Here is a 21,063-nt window from a genome sequence, read left to right as displayed (position 1 = left end):
TTAAATAGTTATGTCTTTGAAGTTGTTTCATATATGTGAACATTCAACACCTGGGTCTTCCAAAGAGAATGTGATTCTTTATTTTTATTTATTGATTTGTTTGTTTGTATTTTATTTTAAAAATTAAATTTTCCCCAGTGTTCCAAAATTCATTGTTTTTTAATTAATTTTTTTTAATTTTTTATAAGCATATAATGTATTTTTATCCCCAGGGGTACAGGTCTGTGAATTGCCAGCTTTACACACTTCACAGCAGTCAACATAACACATACTCTCCCCAGTGTCCATAACCCCACCACCCTCTCCCGACCTCCTCCCCCCAGCAACCCTCAGTTTGTTTTGTGAGATTAAGAATCTCTTATGGTTTGTCTCCCTCCCAATCCCATATTCTTTGATTTATTCTTTTCCTCCCCCCTAAACCCCCCATGTTGCATCTCTACTTCCTCATATCAGGGAGATCATATGATAGTTGTCTTTCTCCAACTGACTTATTTCGCTAAGCATAATACCCTCTAGTTCCATCTACATCGTCACAAATGGCAAGATTTCATTTCTTTTGATGGCTGCATAGTATTCCATTGTGTGTGTATACACACACACACACACATACATTGTATATATATATGTATGTATGTACATATCTATATACATACATACATATACATGTATATATACATATACATATACATAAATACATACATATACATCTAGGTTCTTTCCATAGTTTGGCTATTGTGGACATTGCTGCTCTAAACATTCAGGTACATGTGCCCCTTTAGATCACTACATTTGTATCTTTAGGGTAAATACCCAGTAGTGCAATTGCTGGGTCATAGGGTAGCTCTATTTTCAGCTTTTTGAGGAAATTCCATGCTGTTTTCCTGAGTTGTTGCTCCAGCTTGCATTCCCACCAACAGTGTAGGAGGGTTCCCCTTTCTCCGCATCCTCGCCAGCATCTGTCATTTTTTGACTTGTTAATTTTAGCCAGAGAATATTATTCTTAAAAAAAAAAAAAAATGAAATCTTATTGAACCAGATGTGCCAACTTAGCATACATTTGGAGTAGAGGAGTAGAGTTTTTATATATCCTTATTTCCCTAACTAAATTCACAATCAACAGTGTTTTATTATAAATTTCTGACAAAGAAGCTATTTTTTAAAACATTTGCAGTAAAACTACTAAACAAAACATGTCTCATTATACGTGCAAGAGATAAAGTGTATCATAGCATATATTGTTAGCAAATAAATTTCTCATGACATTTAGGGTATATAAAGATGATATATGTCATCTGAAGAAAATAATTCACTCAAACCATGATAATATGAGTTATCATTTTTCTAAATGAACCTAATTCACTCAAACCATGATAATATGAGTTATCATTTTTCTAAATGAACCTAGGTTGATTTTCCTAAATGAACCTAATCTGTAATAATCAATCCATGACCTCTGAAAAACACTTTTTACCTTTCTAAAATTATTCAGAGACTAAGTGAAAATTTTCTAACAAATAAGACATTGTTTGAATACGGAACCAAATGACTGCTCAGATAATCTGTCCTCACTTGTATGACTGAAATTTTCAAGCAGGAGCATGCTAGTGCAGTTTTTGTTATCAGGCTGTGCTTACCTATTTAATAATTTCAAACCAAGTTTTTACTTTCTTTTACTACTTCCAGTTTGCAAAGGATGGTGAACTTGAGTTTCTCAAGCTCAATTTATTGGTTTTCAATAGATACCTTTATCAGTTACTTGTATCAACATGCTTTCTTTTCACACTAGGACCCTGAGAGACAAATTCTGTTGCAGAGTGTCTGTTAATTAAAAATGACTACTTGGAGTGTGTGGGTGGTACAGTCATTTGGGTGTCTGACTCTTTTCAGTTCTGGTCATGATCGCATAATAGTGGGACTGAGACCCATGTTGGGCTCCACACTCGGGGTGGAGTCTGCTTAAGATTCTCTCTTCCTCTTCTTCTGACTCCCTCCCTCCAAAATCAATAAATAAAAATCGTTACCCACTAATGCTACCATGGTATCTAGGAGTTGCCTTGTTTTAAATCTCTCTACTATCACATTTCTACATAAACCATCAATCTCTTTCATCAGATGTGGTTGTCTCCTCCTTGGTTAGCTTATTTTGTATTATATTGGTTTATGGCCAGACAGGAAACAGTCTTTAAAATTCCTACCAACCATATTTACTTTTAACCAAATATATTTTTTTACCAATACACACACACACACACACACACACACACAAAAATAAATATTAAGAGATAATGTTGGATTATCCAGATGCTCTTTCCTATTTTTTTGACTATTTAAACTGTCAGATTCTGAGAGAAGACTACTATTAGTCCTCACTATGTTTGCAGATCCATAAACATGTGCTTATGTTTCTAAGAGTTCTTGATTTACACACATTTCTGCTCTGATGTTTCACAATTTTTGGTCTCTTGATCTGTCTTGGGCTGTGAGCATTTATAGATTCCTAGCATTAGACATTTTGACTTATTGAATCTTCTGTTGTTTCGGATTTAAGAAGTTGCTGGTTGTGTTATTTGGTAGTATTTTGTCAGGAATTGCAGTGTTTAGCTTTACAAAGTAAACTTAATTAAGTAGTTTTATGCTTTTATGGCCTTTATTCACTCACATTGTATATTGGGATATGAAACTATGCTATCTCATTGTTTGAACTTGCTCAAAATATTTTGCTCATCCCTTTACCTTTAGCCTTTTTGAATAATGGTTTTATAACATATTTCTTTTATACAGTCTAAAGTTTGGGTTTGTGTGTATCTGTGCATGTGTGCTTACTCACACATGCAGCATAGTTAGAAAATATTTTCTTTTAAAAAATGACTTAAGCCCAGGGGCAACTGGGTGGCTCAGTCGTTAGTCATTCGACTCTTGTTCTCAGCGCAGGTCCGAGTTCAAGCCCCACACTGGGCTCCACATTGGGTATGGAGCCTACTTTAAAAAAATTTAACAAGTCTCTAGACAGCACAACCAATCAATTTTACATTTGCCAAATCATTTATAATGGAAAGAAAAACAGGTGCCATTAGAAATTCCAAGTAACATTAAAAGCAGACAATAATGTAATACTATTTTTCAAGAAAAAGAGAAGAAAGCATAAGCGAAGAATTATAACACCAGCAAGATATTTCTGACCATGATGAAGAAACAGGGAGCAGCAGATTTACCCTCTTTCCTTAACTGAAAAACTAGACTAAATATGTGAAACAAATGTTCACACTTTGTACAACAAGCAGAAAAGGGCAGGATTCCTGGTAGAAGGGAAACAAATGAGATAACTGTTCAGAGTTTCTAGGCTGCAGTATGAGGAGAGAGAATCCAATTAGACAGTGGGCTCTCTAGGATAAAGAGACATAGTTGAGAAGTTTGAGATTCTGACCTGGCTAGAATTCACAGCCGGAGTACCAGAGAGGAGAAAGCTATGTGGAGATTACAAATGAAGGCAGAGAGAGTCAGAAAGAGAGAGATCTGCAAAGGGTTTCCCTAATGTCTTTAACTGAGCACTTAGTGCATGTGTGTGAGAACACTATCCAACACTGGTAAGGAATCACTGGAAAGAACAATTAGAACAGTTTCTGGGATGTGATTTTTCCCTCCCTTCCCATATGATCCTCTCTGCTGTTTCTTATATTCCTCATATGAGTGAAACCATATAATAATTGTCTTCCTGTGATTGACTTAGTTCACTCAACATAATACCCTCCAGTTAGAATTTCCCTTTCTGATAGTAATTCCCTTTATCCATTTTTGCCATTAAAGTGCTGGTTTCAGAGAAGCCTCCAGTCTCGGGCTGATGTTACCTACTAAGGGAATAGTCTCCTGAGTACTCCATCTGATGCCCAATCTATTACAATTTTTTTCTATTCCGGATGAAGGGAACATGAATTATTTCTGTCTTTACATTCCAGAAACTGTTCTAATTCTTGAGAGGGGCCCAGTTTATTCTTTTGCATATAGCTGTCCAGTTTTCCCAGCATTGTTTGTTAAAAAGACTATCCTTTCCTTATCAAGTATTCTTGGCTCTCCTGTCAAATATTTAGTTGACAGTAAATGGGTGGGCTTATTTTTGAGCTCTTGATTCTATCCATTGAACTGTGTCTGTTTCTGTGACAGTATCATATCATTTTGATTACTATTGTTTTGTAATATACAGTAGTTTGAAATCAGGAAGTGTGATACCTCTAGCTTTGTTATTCTTTCTTATGTTTGCTTTGGGTTTTCAGGGTCTTCTGTGATACCAGAGAAATTCTGGAATTTTTTTTCTATTTCTATAAAAAAAAGTCGCCATTGGAATTTTGATAGGTATTGCATTGAATCTCTTGAATCTATTTGAGTAATATAGGCTTTTTAATGATACTAGCTCTTTCAATACATGAACAGAGGTTATCTTTTTATGTGTGACTTCTTCAAATTCTTTCATCAATTTCCTGCCCTGGCTTTTGAAAACTGCCTTCTGGCAACAAACTAGAAAAATCCTGGCATTTACTTCTTTCATTTCCTTTCCCTCAGAGATCATTGCCCTGTGCTGCCTGTTGTCCAGTATCTGAAAATACCAGTCATTAAATGTGGGTGAAATACAGTTCCTCCTAGAAATGCAGGAAACCTTAATACTTTCCTATCAAAGACCAGTTTCTAAATCAGATGATGCAGCGATCACCTCTAATTTTGGTAGATAGGTTTCTTACTTTCTCTTTCTCTACTTTTTATCATTGCTCTATATACACGAAATTATATAAATTCAATATTTTACTATCAATCACAGTCATTTTTGATGGATAGATTTTCCCAAATTTTCTCAATAGACTCCTCTTCAAGCTGTTTTCTATGTCCTTTGGAAATGCTCCTACTAATCTCTAAGAGTTTTCTTGCCTCATGACACAACAGAAAGTTGTGACCATAGAGTCCCTTCCCCCTACCTGAAATCAGTTATTTTGTTTTCCTTTCAGTATATTTAATTTATTGTATTTTGTCTTTTTTTTCTTTTTAAAAAATATTTATTTGGATTTTCCTGGACCCAGATGATCCTGTTTCAGATGGAGAAGAAGTTTGTATGAATAATTATCTTCCTTAATTTTCTTTTATTGTAGTTTGTCTGGTATTTTTTTTTAAATAAATGACACATATTTTGATCTGTTTTCCAATCATTTGTTTACTCTGGTTTGGGGTCCTCAGCCAGTTCTGCTTGTTCTGGGTGTTATTGTTTTCATTTATATATACAGTGAAATTTGTGCTATCATCTTTCTCATGGGTATACTCAGGATGTACACTATGGAAGGTTATTCGTGCTCTGATTGTTCTGAGTGGATTTTGGAGGATTCTGATGTGAAGGATTGGATCTTAGAATTTAGGTGGTCACCATTATTCTCTCGGGATTCTGTCTTTCTTTCTTTGTTAACTCTGGAATTACAACTTGTGATTTTGTCATTGTCTTGTACTATTTTGCATTGTTGCAGAGTGCTCTCAAGTATTGCCTCCAAAGTATTATACTTCCTACTTCTCATATCACTTGAAATACCATATATCACCCACCTCCTCACATTATATATTTGTATTTTTTTAGGCTAAATAGATTTAGTTAAAATTTTTTCTGCCAAAAAATTGAATTTATGTCTTTTATATTATTTCTATTTTATTCAAGAGATTGATATCACAAGTTATTATCATCATATATGTGGGATAGTTTGTTGGCAACATGATGTCTAAAATGTCATATGAAACCTAATTAGTAAACTGTATACCAATAGTCGTTAATCAAGCAGACTGATCAATTTTAATATTTAAAAACTGGAATTATTCCTTTTAGAGACACCTCAAGAAAACTCTGGATTTTTCTTTCTTTTTTATTTGTAAAGCTAATGGGAGTATTAAAATCTCAGTATTGTTATGAAAGGCCAGTGAGCTACTCATGCAAACTATATTGCCTAGTATTTAGTAAGTATTTAATAACTTTTAATAGATAGACTTATTTTCTTTATATGTAATTTCTACATTTGAACTTTGCAGATTCAATTTGCGTCACTTTTTTTTTACATTTTGCCTTTGTCTCAAGAGAATAGAATTAGAATATACTTCTTGACTTAGCATTTTTATTGAGCTTATAGCATTCAAATTCAGAGCATCCAAAACATACCATACAGTGCTACATATTTTTAAATTTTATTTTCTTAAAAAAAAAGTCTGTGTTTATGTTTGTGTCCAAGAAATAAAATGCAGTTTTTTTCCAACAGATGATAGAGAATTTTGAAAATTAAAAGTAACTTTTTAAATAATACTGAATATATGTACTTTTGAAAGTACGAAAATTGAAAAAAGTAAAAACAGGATTGAAAACTCTTGATAATTCTATATTAAGATAACAGCTGTTAACATCTTAATAGTTTCCAATTTATTTTACAGACATCACTGTCTTTTAACACCATAGCTAAACGTTTACTCACAAATACAATTTTTGGTTTTGAATAGATTTTTAGAAGTATAATTGCTGAGTCAAAGTGAATACATGCATTTTATGCTATTGATAGGTCTTCCCAAATTGACATTTAAAAATATTTTAAAATATTGTGTCCATTGGTGTATGATTAGATTCTAATACTTTGTATTTTTGTCAATTTTCAAAATTCAGATGAAAATCTTACAAACATAATGTGGTTTTATCTACAAAACCATTATCAGATAACAGAATTTCACTTATAATGCTCTGGTTTAAAATTGTTATGTATTTTTTTGTTGAAAAATGTTATAAATGATGGATCTATAAATACATTTTTAACCTCTAAATGCAAATTAGAAAATGACCCTATTATAGAAGTGGCATCATTTATCAAAAAATGATTGATTTGGTATAACATGTGATATACAATAGTAACGTTCTTTTTTATTTCTGATTATGCGGGCGATTATACTTCCCCACAGCTTTGAAGTCAGGAGTGACTAGTAGTTATGACCAGTACACTATAAGTTGAAGACCATCAGCTCTCCAGATGAAAAATAAAAAACATATAAAATTATTCTAGTACATGATAAAAGACAAAAAAGATAAATCCTAGATATATTAAAAATCTATCCATAAAAAAAATTAAGGAGGTTGTCCATATGACATCAAAATTGGGAACAATTTTCAAAACACTATACCAAAAAAAGTCTTATGTATGAAATAAATTTGAAATGAAAAACTCTGTACTGCAAAAGTCATACCAAGAAGAGGAAAATTGTGAGAATTCACAATGCCTGGCTAGATCAGATTTAATAAACACATGCCTCCCTGGGTGAAACTAGTTGAAAAGCAAAGAAGTGTCTGGAAAACTGGGCCTCCTTTGCAGTTTCTGGGCTGAAAACAGCCAGATCCTTTTTGCGGCTCAATTCGCTCATCCAGGGAGTAAATGCTTAAACTTCAGAAACATTTATCTTCTGTGGTCAGTACTCCACGCTCTTCTTGCCTGCTCACACATTGGGAACACAGCTTGTTCTGAGGTTACTCCCTATGCCACTGTCCTGATTATTATAGCTTCACGTTCCTTCTTGTTTTTCTTATTCCCTAATGTAGTGACAACATTCACAATAAAAGTAAAGGGAGTTTAGCTTGGGACATTTTGCCCTTAGTGTGTCTTGTCCCCATGCCCTCTCCTTTCTCCTACCGAGGTGAGTGGAGTAATCGTTTCATTCTCCACCTCAGGGTTGGCCGAACCCAATAAAAGATATAATACTTGGGGAAGATAGCTAAATATTTTCATCATAAGCAAAGATAAATGTATATGTATGCATCTCTACACATACATTTAAAACTTCTACAAGTCAACAAGAAAAATAAAAATAACCCTAGAGAAAAATATGGCTAAAGGAAATGAACAGTAATTCTTATATTTTCTTTGAGAATATTTCCATTCTTCCCCTTTGTTAACCCTTTTTCCCAATTCCTAATAGTCTTTCTTATAATTTATAAGGATTCATAAATTCTTTTTTGCGAAGAGACATTGTTTGATTGCTATGTCCTAGACATCATTTAAGAAGCCATTTCCACTTCCTGAAGTTCTTTATTCATATCCATACCTCATCCTAACACTGAGCTCAGGGAGACCCAGTACCCAGCTAGACGTGGTACAGTTTCCAGATTATCCTTGATTTTAGACAAAATATGATTCAACTAGTCTTTTGATTTTTATATGTTTTTATATGTTTATAGTTTTTAAACAAATGATCAGTCATCTAAATAAATCAATGATTAGAAGATAACACACAATGAAGAGTAGAATGGGAAAAAAACAGATCTCCACTAATCTTGCTGATGTTCATTTTGCTATTTTGCAATTCATGAATTATTTTAACCAGCCAAACTTCTTAGTTAGTAGATCAAGCAAGGCCATGTAGATATGTCACTCTAGGATTTACTCTGATTTAACAAGAATTACTGAAAAGTAACCAAACCAACTATAACTCAAGTTCTCAAAGATATGTTTGGACTTAGCCCAAAAGTTTAACTTCCTTTATGACTTCTCTTTCCTTGACCCAGGTTCCCTCCCAGGTGCTCTTTCCGGTGCACTTACTCCAGGATCAATATTAGGCCCAAGCTTCTAGTTTCTTCCATTTTCATTACATTATAATATGAGGAGGTAGAAGTTACCTTAATGTTTATCTTTCTCTCTTATTTTTGTGCTGTTTCTCATGAAAGGACTTTTTTTTTTTTTGGCATTATTGTCAATGTTTATTTGTTCAGAAAAAACTAAGATTTGCTTTTTATTTTTATTTACTCCACATCAATATAAAGCAGTACATTGATCGTATGTTAAGATATTAATAATCTGTGAAAATCATATGTGTGAAATTGGAAACAACTTTAGAGGTGAAGGGTGTCTTGTTATAAAGGACAGCTTTTGATACCTATAAAGAAATATTTACATCCAAAGTTAATTGTCAGTAATTCTGTGCCCCTTTTCCCCAGGATAGAATGTTTAAGTTTTATCAAATGAAGCACATTTTTGAAATACTCGATAAAATGAGATGCCTGCGAAAGCGTTCCACAGTGTCATTCTTGGGAGTTCTTGTCATTTTCCTTCTCTTTATGAACTTGTACATTGAAGACAGCTATGTTCTGGTAAGTTTGGGGGATTATTTTTGTTGTTGTTGTTACAAATAAGGTCTAAATCAAATTAAGCTTAGTCCAATTTTAACCAAACTTCAATCCCAGGCTGCTGAAATAGTCTTAGTTTGAGCAAAACTCTAACATGTATACTTTCCACCTAGCTACTTTTTGTATTCATTCTAGAATACCAGCATTACAATTATTTTGATTTATGTTGCAATATTTTCTTTAATGCTGCATATAGTAGCTCAGGGATGTGTATTTGGCTATAAGTAAATTAGCTATCATCACTATGCTGAATTAATTTTATGTATAGCCATAATAATTTTGGAGCTTTAATTTGAAATATGTAGAATTTTTAAAAATTGCTTAAAGATATCAGTCCTTACTTTCTCAATTTTTTATATATCATCAAAGTTTTTAAAATCTTATTTTTTAATTAATGGTACTAATTATGCTATTTTGTTAAGAAATAATATTTTATTATAGTGTATGACACTTCACTTGATTTTGAATAGTCATAATTGGCCACCATGTTATATATTTATATTCAGTGAAAAGTATATAGAACCTCAAGAACTAGAGATGCTGTGAAAACTATTCAGTAGTTTAAAAAGGATACATTAGTATATAATATGTAAATGAATTTTTAAGTAAATTCTAGAAACATAGAAAAGGACTTACTCAGGCTAACTTTGAGATCTCAATTTGTTCTTTAGTTGCTATGACTGTATCACACCAGTTCGTGTCTGATGAGAATAACATGGACATTTTTTAAATTCAATTTCTGAATTGAGTTTAAGATATTTGGAAAAATCCCAATCTTTATGTTATTACTCTTGTTCACATATTTCAGAAAATCAAAATCTTTGGACACAGAGAGGACTGAAAAGTACTTTCCACCATGCAAGCATGCTGAAAGTTTCAATGACTATCTTAGCAAGAGAAAAATCTGCCAAAAACCACAAAAAGCATTTCCCAGTAAAATGTTTTATTTCACTAATTGAACATGATCTTACCTACGCATTATTTGCCATGTACTATTCTATAGCGATAAGCCAACCGTTTGATCTTGGGACAGAACCTCTCAGGAGGTCTTCTGTAAAGCATCTTGCTTCCGTTAGCATCATTCTTTGATGACAAAATTCTGCCAGATTCTAGATTTTGACTATGCCTATGCCTTTTACATTCATATATGTTTCTTGATCTTGTGGTTCCTTTATTCTGTTTTCCATAGACAATTCATGATGGCTAAAATCACCACAGATGAATAGAATTTGACTAGGCATGATGTAGGTAAACATAGCAAACTGGAGAAACTTACTAATGGCATGCATTTTGACCTTTCTTTAAACCTGATTATTAGGTTTATGAGACTTAAAGACAATATAACAAGGCCCATGTGATCCCCCTATTTTTTTCTGGATAAAATTAAAGGTCATAAATTAACAAGGAGAGCCTTTGATAAATGATTTAATTTTGTAATAAAAATTTATCTCTTGCATCTGTGTTTACTGGCAGCAGTAAATCACATCTTGTAAATCAAACACATGGCATTGGCAGGATGTTTATTGTATTCAATGACTTGCTGCATTTGTGAGACACTTTTAAACATAATTTCAGTGTTTTATTTTAAGCAGACAAAAGATCATTGTATGCAGCAAACAACCTTATATCTTGATATAGAACCTCTTCAAATCATTATAAAATGTATAAAAAGTAATAGAGTGTATATCTGTAAGAGGATCAGATACTTTTGCCCTGTCTTGTGGATTTTTACACATTTCTATCCAAGCTTCAGTCCTATGTATCTAATGTAAAACGTGTGATTTAATGAAGCAATGCTTAATAAAGAGTACTTTCTTAGTGAAATTTTCTCTGGCTAGATTACATATATAATTAGCCAAATTTACAAATCAGCCCAAGAGTAGAGAAGATTTCGCTCCTTCATTTTAAAAGTTTATAATTATTTTTAAATACTTATATTAAGTTGGAAAAAAATGAGTTAAAATGATGGTTAAACACAATCACTCCCCTTACTGAAAATTTATTTTTTAAAATATTTTATTTATTCATTTGACAGAGAAAGATCTAAAATATTTTATTTATTTATTTGACAGAAAGAGATCACAAGTAGATAGAGAGGCAGGCAGAGAGAGAAGGGGAGGGAATCAGGCTCCCTGCTGAGCAGAGAGCCTGATGCGGGCCTCCATCCCAGGACCCTGAGATCATGACCTGAGCCAAAAGCAGAGGCTTAACTCACTGAGCCACCCAGGCACCCCCTGCTTACTGAAAATTTAATGACAGTATTTTTATTAGTTTAGTTTCCCACTATTTCCTAGGTGATTATTTTTAACCTAAATGTATTCAGAGTTAAATTTTATCCCAAGGCTTAATATGTATAAAGACTTAAAACATTTAAGTAATTAATGTAAAACTACATTAAAATTGTTTTTCTAAAAATGTTTAATAGCCACAGAAAGCCAGCCACATACTAGTATATAATGTAGCTTCTTTGTAACCTTTGTCTCTTTTGACCCTTTTATCTGTGTTTATTTCAGTTTTCACAAAATTATGTCATTTAGGTTTTTTTTTCCTTGACTCCAGAATGCCACAATGTGTACTATTGCTAAAACATAAACATTGGTTGATCTTTCTTTTCTTACCTTCCTTATTTCAGGGGGAAATAACAGTTATAATTCAGAGAAATCAGATAAACAATTACAAGTAAAAGATCTCTGGAGTTACTTAGCACATTCTTTTCTGCTGTTTTTGCTAGAAAATCCATTTGTGGTCTGAAATCCTTGGCATATAGCAGTTTAATGTATGCTTACATATCCGAGACATATGCGCCTTTCATTGGGAAAGGAAGCCAAGCTCAGTGTAAGAGACAAATGCTATTACAAGGCAAACTAAGTAGGAGAGACGCTACATGCCCAATCAACTTAGCCTCTGGGCTGTGAGCATCTTCAAAGTAGCCACAAGGGTATACACTTAGTCTGCAGCTAGTCCATTGAATTGCATTCCTATCCAGAAAATGATTGTCATAAAGCTTTGTCTTATTACTGAGAAATACACCCTAGCAGAGCAGCTACAGAAAGAAGGTATCCAGGGAGAGCCTAACTGTTCAGGTAGATGCCTCTGGAAAGCAGCCAACAAGGCTGACTCAGGCGAAAGCTGCATTATTTATTTATGCTGAAAAGTGTAAAGAAGCTTGTTCTTGAGAATTTAATAAAGTGCTTTCATATAAGTTCCATTTCATTTTATTTTCTGTTATGTCCTTCAATCAGGATGAATGTACTCTATCTTAACACAGAAAAGGTCAGGATTTTTACACATTCAAAATAGAATTCTTAAAGAAATAGCCAAGATTCTGCACTTCCTTTAGAATGTAACATCACGTAAGAGCAGAATGGCAAAATGAATTCAGAATTGTGACTACTGTGATTCTTAAAGATTTTTCTTCTAGATCCTATTGATAATGGACCCTATTACATCACTATTAAAGAAGTTGGTACTGAGCTGAGGCCTTAGTTACTTTTTAGTAGTCCTAAATTTATTTTAAAACTCTAATAATGTTTTATAAGTTTTCAGAAAGACAAAAATGAAAATATTTATGTGTAAAGAAAAAAAAAGAAATTACAATAATCAGAATTCAATAGTTATGCAATTAGTATATTTATAAGAAGTAGAGAATTCAAGACATAATTCCAAATATTTTGAAAGTCTACAACTGATAGGTGGCAAATATGCTATAAATATCATAAAACACTAACCTCTTTTTCTCAATTAAGACAATATAAAATATAGAAATATAGTAAAGACCAAGTATAGGTTTATAAACATAATTGAATATGCAAAAGAGATATTCCGAAAGGATTTTGAATTAGCAAAGACCAGATTGAAACTCTTTCCAGTCATGATTTACTATTACCTAATTTTTATTCTAAGACAATTCCAGTCTGGCCATTGATTTAAAGTTTTGAGTCAGTCTTTTTCTCCATTGACATTTGAATGTAATACAAAGTATTGAATATTCCAAATGAGGTAAGGTCTGTATTTGAATCCTTTCTAATTTTTTATAACAGGGGTTTAATTAAAGTTTTATTGACTACAGTCAGATAATATGAGGACCAAATTGGTTCAAATGCATTTACTTTCTTTATAGTCTTAACTGCTTGCACATGCCTGACCTGCTATTGTATATGGAATAGTAGAATAGATCCATATAACATCACGCAGTACAGTAGACACTTGCCAAAAACAACAAAATTCTTTCTAAATAGGTTATCTTTGAATATATTCTACCTGTGGTAGTGAACCTTATACAAAGAGCAAGCAAGTCGATATTTTGATAATAATGTATAACCAATAAAGACTTGACCAAATCATGATTAGATAATCAAAATCTACTATTGAATTTATACTAAAGAGGAGAGAAAAAGGGACCAATTAATAATTAACAGGATATATTTAAGCTAAATATGAATCTTTTTTAATATAAACTTTCTCTTTTTTTAAAATTTAATTTTATTTTTTTCAATGTTCCAAAATTCATTGTTCATGCACCACACCCAATGTTCCATGCAATACATGTCCTTCATAATACCCACCCAAACCCCCCAAAACCCTTGGTATGTTTCTCAGAATCCACAGTCTCTCATGGTTTTTCTGCCCCTCCGATTTCCCCCATCTCACTTCTCCTCTTCATCTTCCAATGTCCTCCTTGTTATTCCTATGCTCCACAAGTAAATGAAACCATAGGATACCTGACTCTATCTGCTTGACTTATTTCACTCAGCATAGACCTTCTCAAAGATCGAATACGTCCATTACCAATTAATATAAGAAGGATCATAAACATAAAAGGACCAGACTTCAACAGAATACCACACACAAACACACATGTTTGCATGCATGCATGCACATGTACACACACACACACACACAAACAACAAGCAAACAATCATGGGAAAAATTAGTGCAAGTTCTGAAGACATTTCCTTAACTTGGTACAAATGTGTATGAAGATATCTTGAGGACAGTTGAAAGAACACTCACATCACAAGGACCACGGCTATCTATTCTCAACAGCCCTTGATTATAGTGGCCATTGATAAGTGACTGACTAAAACTTCTTGATTAATAAATTTCCCAGAAATAATTATATAGAAATAATGTCTGGTATTATTAAACAGTGCTTAAAGAAGATGAAATAGCTTAATATGACTCAAATATGGGAAACTTGTGAGAATTAGCTTTACATGATACAAGTAGATTATTGTGAAATTTTAAGGTCATTGAATTATTGTAAAGATTTTGAATTTTAACATAAAGGCAGTAGGAGTTTTCATGCGGGAATTTTTTGTCTAGAAAATGCCATTATTAGTGTATATTGTGGAAAAGCAAGTGGAAGAGAAGTATGAAGAGCACAATAGAGTAGGAGAGCCTGGAGTAGCGACTATAGGTGGGAATTCAGATGAGAGATGGGGTCCTGTAGCTTGTGGCGCCAGAAGTTGAGATTTAGATAATACCCATGTTACATATCAACAACATATTTGTTGCATAAGGAGAAATTTTATTTAATCATGACATCTATTATTTATTTATTTTCTCTGCCTCCTTCTTGGCATTCAGGAAGGAGACAAACAACTTATAAGGGAAACATCCACACACCAGCTGAATTCAGAACGTTATGTGCACACTTTCAAAGATTTATCTAATTTCTCAGGAGCCATCAATGTCACCTATCGCTACTTAGCTGCCACGCCTTTACAAAGAAAGCGTAAGTATCCCTACACTTTCAAATCAAGAGCACATAAAGTATTTTTGTTTTAAAATAATGACAACCAGCTTCATCTGTATCGCAATAAAACTTTCTGGGCATTACTAATATATATTCTTTGAGAAGTAATTCAGTGTTTCTTCACAAATTACAGTTACTGATCCAGCTCCATTTATAGCCCCAAAAAAGAAATTTTTAAAATTCTTAATTGTAATATAAACTTTCAAACAGTTTGCTTGTAGGACCATGTAGCGAGACTGAGAAAAATCAATTTATTTGAGCTTTTAAAACTTCCCTTTTAAAAACAACCATTTTCATACCGATACAATTTCCAGCTCTAATGCTTTGGTTTTTAATGACTTGCCACTGCTTTTGAAGTAGTGAGAGTCATTGTTTCAGTTTACCAAGGTGCTATAACCAATTACCACAAACTAGGTAGTTTAAAACAATGGATATTTATTCTCTCATATTTCTGGAGACCAGACGTTCAAAATCAAGTTGCGGGCAGAGCCACTCACCTGAAAGTTATAGGGGAGAATCTTTCCTTGACTCTTTCAGCTTTTGGTCACCCTTGCATTCCTTAGTTTGTGGGGGCATAACTACCAGCCTCCGTTACCACAGGGTCTTCTTCTCTTGGTCTCTGTGTCTCTCTGTGTTCTTTCCTCTTCTTCAGGTATGACCAGTTATTGCATTTGGAGCCCACTCTAAATTCAATATGATTTATCTCAAGATCCTTAAATAATTATATCTGCAAAGACTTTATTTTCAAATAAGGTCACATTCTGAGGTTCTAGGTAGACCTCAATTTTTGGAGAAAACTAGCCAACTCACTATTAGTAGATTGGATCTGAGAAGTAAATACACACACTTAATGGATTTCAAGACATCATAGACTGTAGAAGGTATCATGATCTAATTAATGTGCCACTAAAAGACCATAAGCATTATCAGTTTTAATTGTAAGATGTCATTAATTGTAATATTCAACCTGATTTTAAAATGTTTTTGTGTGAAAAATAGAATTCATGAAATCAATGAAACACAGTGATATCATGAATTTCTTAATAGGTCTGTGGGGACTACAGAAATTGAGTTCCCCATTAAGAAGTGTTTATACAAGTGAGTCTGTGATCACCAGGTGGAGGAAATTGTAACTTAACTTAATTCGGGCTTCTTTAAGTCTATCTCCCATTCATTCCTTCATCTCAAATGTCTATTGCTCTTAAGCTTTCTTCTAACTGCTTAAGATTGCCAATGTTTATTTTTATCTCCATCTGTTACACTACCTTTGTGCAAACATTACTGATTCTCCCTTTCCGTCCTAAGTTTACTGAAATGTATTGGCACATATGCCACTGCTTTATACAAAGAGGTGATATAAAACACAGGGAAAACGCAGGGCACTCTGGGATGTTGGCTCCACACTACTCACTGGGTGTTACACTTTGCACAAGTGAATGTATCTTCCTGTGATTGAGTTTCCTTTCCTCATCTACCAAGCAGAAACAATGACAAGTGCAAAACTATCCCAAAAGACCCTTAGAAATATTCAAGATACATATTACAGGCAAAATGCATAGATTCCCGTCTTTCATGTAGAAAGTGTTCTAGGGCATTAGTAAAGGCTGGAATCTTGAGTTGAATGGTACCAGAGAACATATTCATTTTTCAAAAGAAGTTAGGGTCATAAATCCAGGTATTTGAACAAAATGTGTAAATCTCTACCTCTCTAACAGCCTAGTGAGAAAGATTATTCTTGGATTATTCTTGGAATAATTATTATTATTTCTGCTTTTTCATTATTGCATAAGTCACAAGTAGGTGTCTGTATTAAGACAGTAATCTTGGTGAATGTAAACATTTTCCTATTTTCAAGTAGTAGTTAGGAAATTTTATTCATGTAGGTGAATCATGGTGAGAATCAGAGCTTTATAAAGTGAAAATATTTCAAGGAAGAGACATCTACACTTCTTAGATGTAAACTGCCATTTCATAAGGCTTTATTTTATTCCCTACAAATATCCAGTTTCTAATTTTAGATTTTAGGTATCTAAATAAAAATTTCCTCACAGAAAATTGCTCTAAAATGTGTTTCAAAATAAGGAAAACAGTGATATTTATGTACTGGAAAATGTACTAAACATTCAAATAATAATGCAGTCTTTAAAAATAGTTTATAATTTTGTTTGCATTCTAATTAACATTCTAGTAAATTTCAAAATAAAATTGCGAAGTCCAATTATTAATTTTTTTAGTGCAAGATAATGACAGTGATCAAAAAGAAATGAAAATGTAACGTGTTTTCTATGAAAAATTTAAAGATGATTAAAAAACTGAGTTATGCTTAATTTTCTTTTTCATCCTTTGAGACTGATTTGTTCATCCTTAACATCCTTCTCCTTTTGCATTTTTTAATAGTGTGGATATTATCCAAACATCTATTTTTCTAATGGGCATTTATGAGCACATTAAGCTGCAAAACACCTTAAATAATATTTTTTATTTCACAAACAAATGTTTACATCAATAGGCTTATATGTCATTGGACTTAAGATGCATTTTTTTCCAAAGAAAAACCAATTATGTATTAAGTACTACAGCTTTTATATATTTAGCATAAGACTTCACTCACAAAATATGCAAATATATATCATTTACTAGATATACCTAATATCATAGCAGACCCAAGGGGAAAAGATTTTTTATATGTTATTCAAAACCTATTTCCCATTTAATTTGTCTTCTTTTTTAATTCTTTTGTTCAGGGTTTCTTACAATTGGACTTTCATCAGTGAAACGAAAAAAAGGAAACTATTTACTTGAGACAATCAAGTCAATTTTTGAGCAATCCAGCTATGAAGAGCTGAAGGAAATTTCAGTGGTGGTTCACCTGGCAGACTTTAATTCATCCTGGCGTGATGTCATGGTCCAGGATATTACACAGAAATTTGCCCACCATATTATTGCAGGAAGATTAATAGTTATACATGCTCCAGAGGAATATTACCCAATCCTGGATGGCCTTAAAAGAAATTACAATGATCCAGAAGACAGAGTCAGATTTCGTTCTAAGCAAAATGTAGATTATGCTTTTCTGCTTAATTTTTGTGCCAATACTTCAGACTATTATGTAATGCTTGAAGATGACGTTCGATGTTCAAAAAATTTCTTAACTGCCATCAAGAAAGTCATTACATCCCTAGAAGGAACCTACTGGGTAACTCTTGAGTTCTCGAAGCTGGGCTACATTGGAAAACTTTATCATTCTCATGATCTCCCACGTTTGGCACACTTTTTATTAATGTTTTATCAAGAAATGCCTTGTGATTGGCTATTGACTCATTTTCGAGGTCTTTTAGCTCAGAAAAATGTGATCCGTTTTAAACCATCTCTCTTTCAGCACATGGGTTATTATTCATCGTATAAAGGGACTGAGAATAAGCTGAAAGATGATGATTTTGAAGAAGAGTCATTTGACATCCCTGATAACCCTCCTGCAAATCTCTACACCAATATGAATGTTTTCGAAAATTATGAAGCAAGCAAAGCTTATAGTAGTGTTGATGAGTACTTTTGGGGGAAACCACCTTCAGTAGGAGATGTCTTTGTGATTATATTTGAGAACCCAATTTTAATTAAAAAAATTAAAGTGAGTACTGGAACAGAAGATCGGCAAAATGACATTTTACATCATGGAGCCCTAGATGTTGGGGAAAATGTTGTAGATTTCAAACAAAGTAGACATTGTGTTACTTACTTAAGACTAGGGGAATTCAAAAACGGAAACTTTGAAATGTCAGAGGTGAATCAAAAAATTCCATTTGACATAAATTGTATAAGGATATATGTTACCAAAACACAAAAAGAATGGCTGATTATTAGGAGCATTAGCATTTGGACTTTTTAGCCAATTAAATCGATATGTCCAGCTATCAAAGCAGGCTTTCCTGTTTCCTTTTTTGCTACCTTCCCTTTTGCTATTGTTTGTTGGAGAGAAAGCAATGGATGGGATATTTTCAAGGAAAAGTCTAATCATTTTGGCAGTTTTGATTTTCGTATTGTCAACATAATTTTATTCTAATCCACACTTGTATTTATTTTAACTCCTAAAGTTTATAGTTAATGCTACTTTCATTTATATTTTTAATGTGTTGATGTTAGTTCCAAAATTTTAATTAAATGTCAAAAATATGACATGAAAGATTTAAAGTGAGAAAATTTAGTTTGCTGGATGGTGAGTCTTGAAAAACAGTTGCCAATTGTGTGCACTTCCTCAAGAGTTAAAACATTCATTATATCATCAGATAGCTTTTATTAAGCATCTATGTGAATATGCAGTTGGTTAGAATGATAATCTTTTTTTTATTGTAAACGTAGATTTTCATAGACTTCTTTACATCTACAATGAATACCTCCTCATAGAAGTGATGTCTTTACAACAGAATTTTGTGCATAGGTGGAGTGATGGAAAGAAAAAAAATGACTTAAAATATTTCTCCCCTGATCATTTATACAAAAAGGGGCATTGTTCATTGTATAGAAACAATTAACTGAGCACCTATTGTTAATAAATTTTCTGTGGGAAGCAGTCTTTTTCTAGATTCCCTTTTGCAAAAAGAATAGTTATGCTCAATATTTTCAAGTTATATTGGGTACCTACATTTAATAGAAGAAATTAGAGAAGGCCTATAGTTAGTTCATTCTTACAAACATTTTCAGTAAATGCAGAAAACTTTTGAAATTGATTTTATATGTTTTGTATTAAAATTCATATAATTGAAATTGTAATCTATCATATATTTTTTTGAAGTTTAATGGACATCTTGTAAAATAGAAAAGAAGGAAAAATAGAAATCAGTTGACTTTTCTATACTCAGAGCTAGTTCATAGTAAAGCCAAAGTGAGAGATCAGATGTTCTGATAACCAGACAGCACCCTTTCCCTTACGTAGAGATTACTCCTCACATAAATTATGCTTTCTGTTCACCTCCACCTAAGTCTCATATAGTAAGTTATGCTATCTTGAAATGGGTAATATGATTTTTCCATAAGTCATATTATCATTCTGTGGAGTAAGTCTAAAGTGTCTGAAATGATACTCTTGTATATGCACCCACATGGTGAGTAAACTTGACTAACTTTTACTAAAAGGAACTGGACAATTGTGCCTAAACCATATGTCCTATTAAAGCATTTCAGGACACCTTAGTGCATCCTAAAGACATTGGTTGTCCAGAATGCCCTGAGCTTATCTGATCCTTTCTATCTTTTGACAAACAGCAGAAATGAAAGGGTTTACTATAAAGATATGAAAAGTACTTCATGCATGTTTATGGAAAGGTTCAAATGCATATGTTTCTATAGATTGGAAAGTATTTATTCACGCTATCCAAATTGACTAAATTAGAAACTCATAAAAATTTGGGATTTTTTTTTTATTGATACAATAGCTACTGTGTATTTTCTTTGCATCCAGATGCTATTGTATAATAAAGAGAAAATAGGAATCTATAAATATTAATATTTTGTTGCACAACTAAGTCTTAAAGTCATAAGAAAAAAATGAGCACTGCCACTAAACTACAATTTTTGCCTTTGTTTGGAGGGTATTTGCCAGATGTTTAAAGACATTCTATTTTCTTGGCTTTTCTCATCCTCTTTCATTAACTGGCTAGTTGCATAATATTCTACATATATCTCAGAAATTATAAATAATCTTTTTTCTGTACTTTTAATGACAAAAGGTAACCAACAAAGACATATAATTTCAAGACTTAAGCAGACTCCATGAAGTGATTGTAAACTTCATAGAGTCAGCATAGGTTCTGAGAGTGTTTCCAAAGACCAGCCATTGACATCAACTTGTGGAAAATGCTTTCAGAAATATTGTTGAGGGTAACAATGATACTGAACGTTTGCTAGAGAATTATAAACGCAAAGTGATTTTAAGGAGTTGCATTTTACCTTAAACTTGATCTTTTCTTTAGGAAAGCAGGTTTGAATAAGCTGGTCAGTCACCTAAGGATGTATTTATGTTTTCTTTATAGATTGAGTGGAGGTCAACTTTTTAAGGAAAGACTTTGACAAACAAAGTTTCTCCATTGGAGAACAAGGGGGCAGATAACCTTTCTCTTTATAAAAGATAATCTGACCAATC

General features: G+C 32.8%; 1 protein-coding gene across 3 annotated transcripts in view; it reads left to right on the top strand.

Moving 5' to 3' along the window:
* The window catches only part of MGAT4C (MGAT4 family member C), a 318,766-nt gene extending 298,461 nt beyond the window's left edge, over nucleotides 1-20,305 (top strand). For all 3 annotated transcript variants that reach the window (XM_013054220.2, XM_045082967.1, XM_004748589.3), the window contains 3 exons: nucleotides 8,981-9,133; nucleotides 14,759-14,906; nucleotides 17,672-20,305. In XM_013054220.2, coding sequence (XP_012909674.1) covers nucleotides 8,987-9,133; nucleotides 14,759-14,906; nucleotides 17,672-18,813 — 1,437 coding nt within the window. In that variant the 5' untranslated portion in view covers nucleotides 8,981-8,986 and the 3' untranslated portion in view covers nucleotides 18,814-20,305. The remainder of the gene's footprint in view (nucleotides 1-8,980; nucleotides 9,134-14,758; nucleotides 14,907-17,671) is intronic.
* Nucleotides 20,306-21,063: the final 758 nt, after the last annotated feature.

The sequence above is a fragment of the Mustela putorius genome, unplaced genomic scaffold (assembly GCF_011764305.1).
Source record: "Mustela putorius furo isolate JIRA1106 unplaced genomic scaffold, ASM1176430v1.1 tig00000640_pilon_pilon_pilon, whole genome shotgun sequence".
In the NCBI taxonomy this organism is placed as follows: domain Eukaryota; kingdom Metazoa; phylum Chordata; class Mammalia; order Carnivora; family Mustelidae; genus Mustela; species Mustela putorius.
Note: the sequence above shows the minus strand (reverse complement) of the source record. Positions and strands in the feature narration are given on the sequence as shown.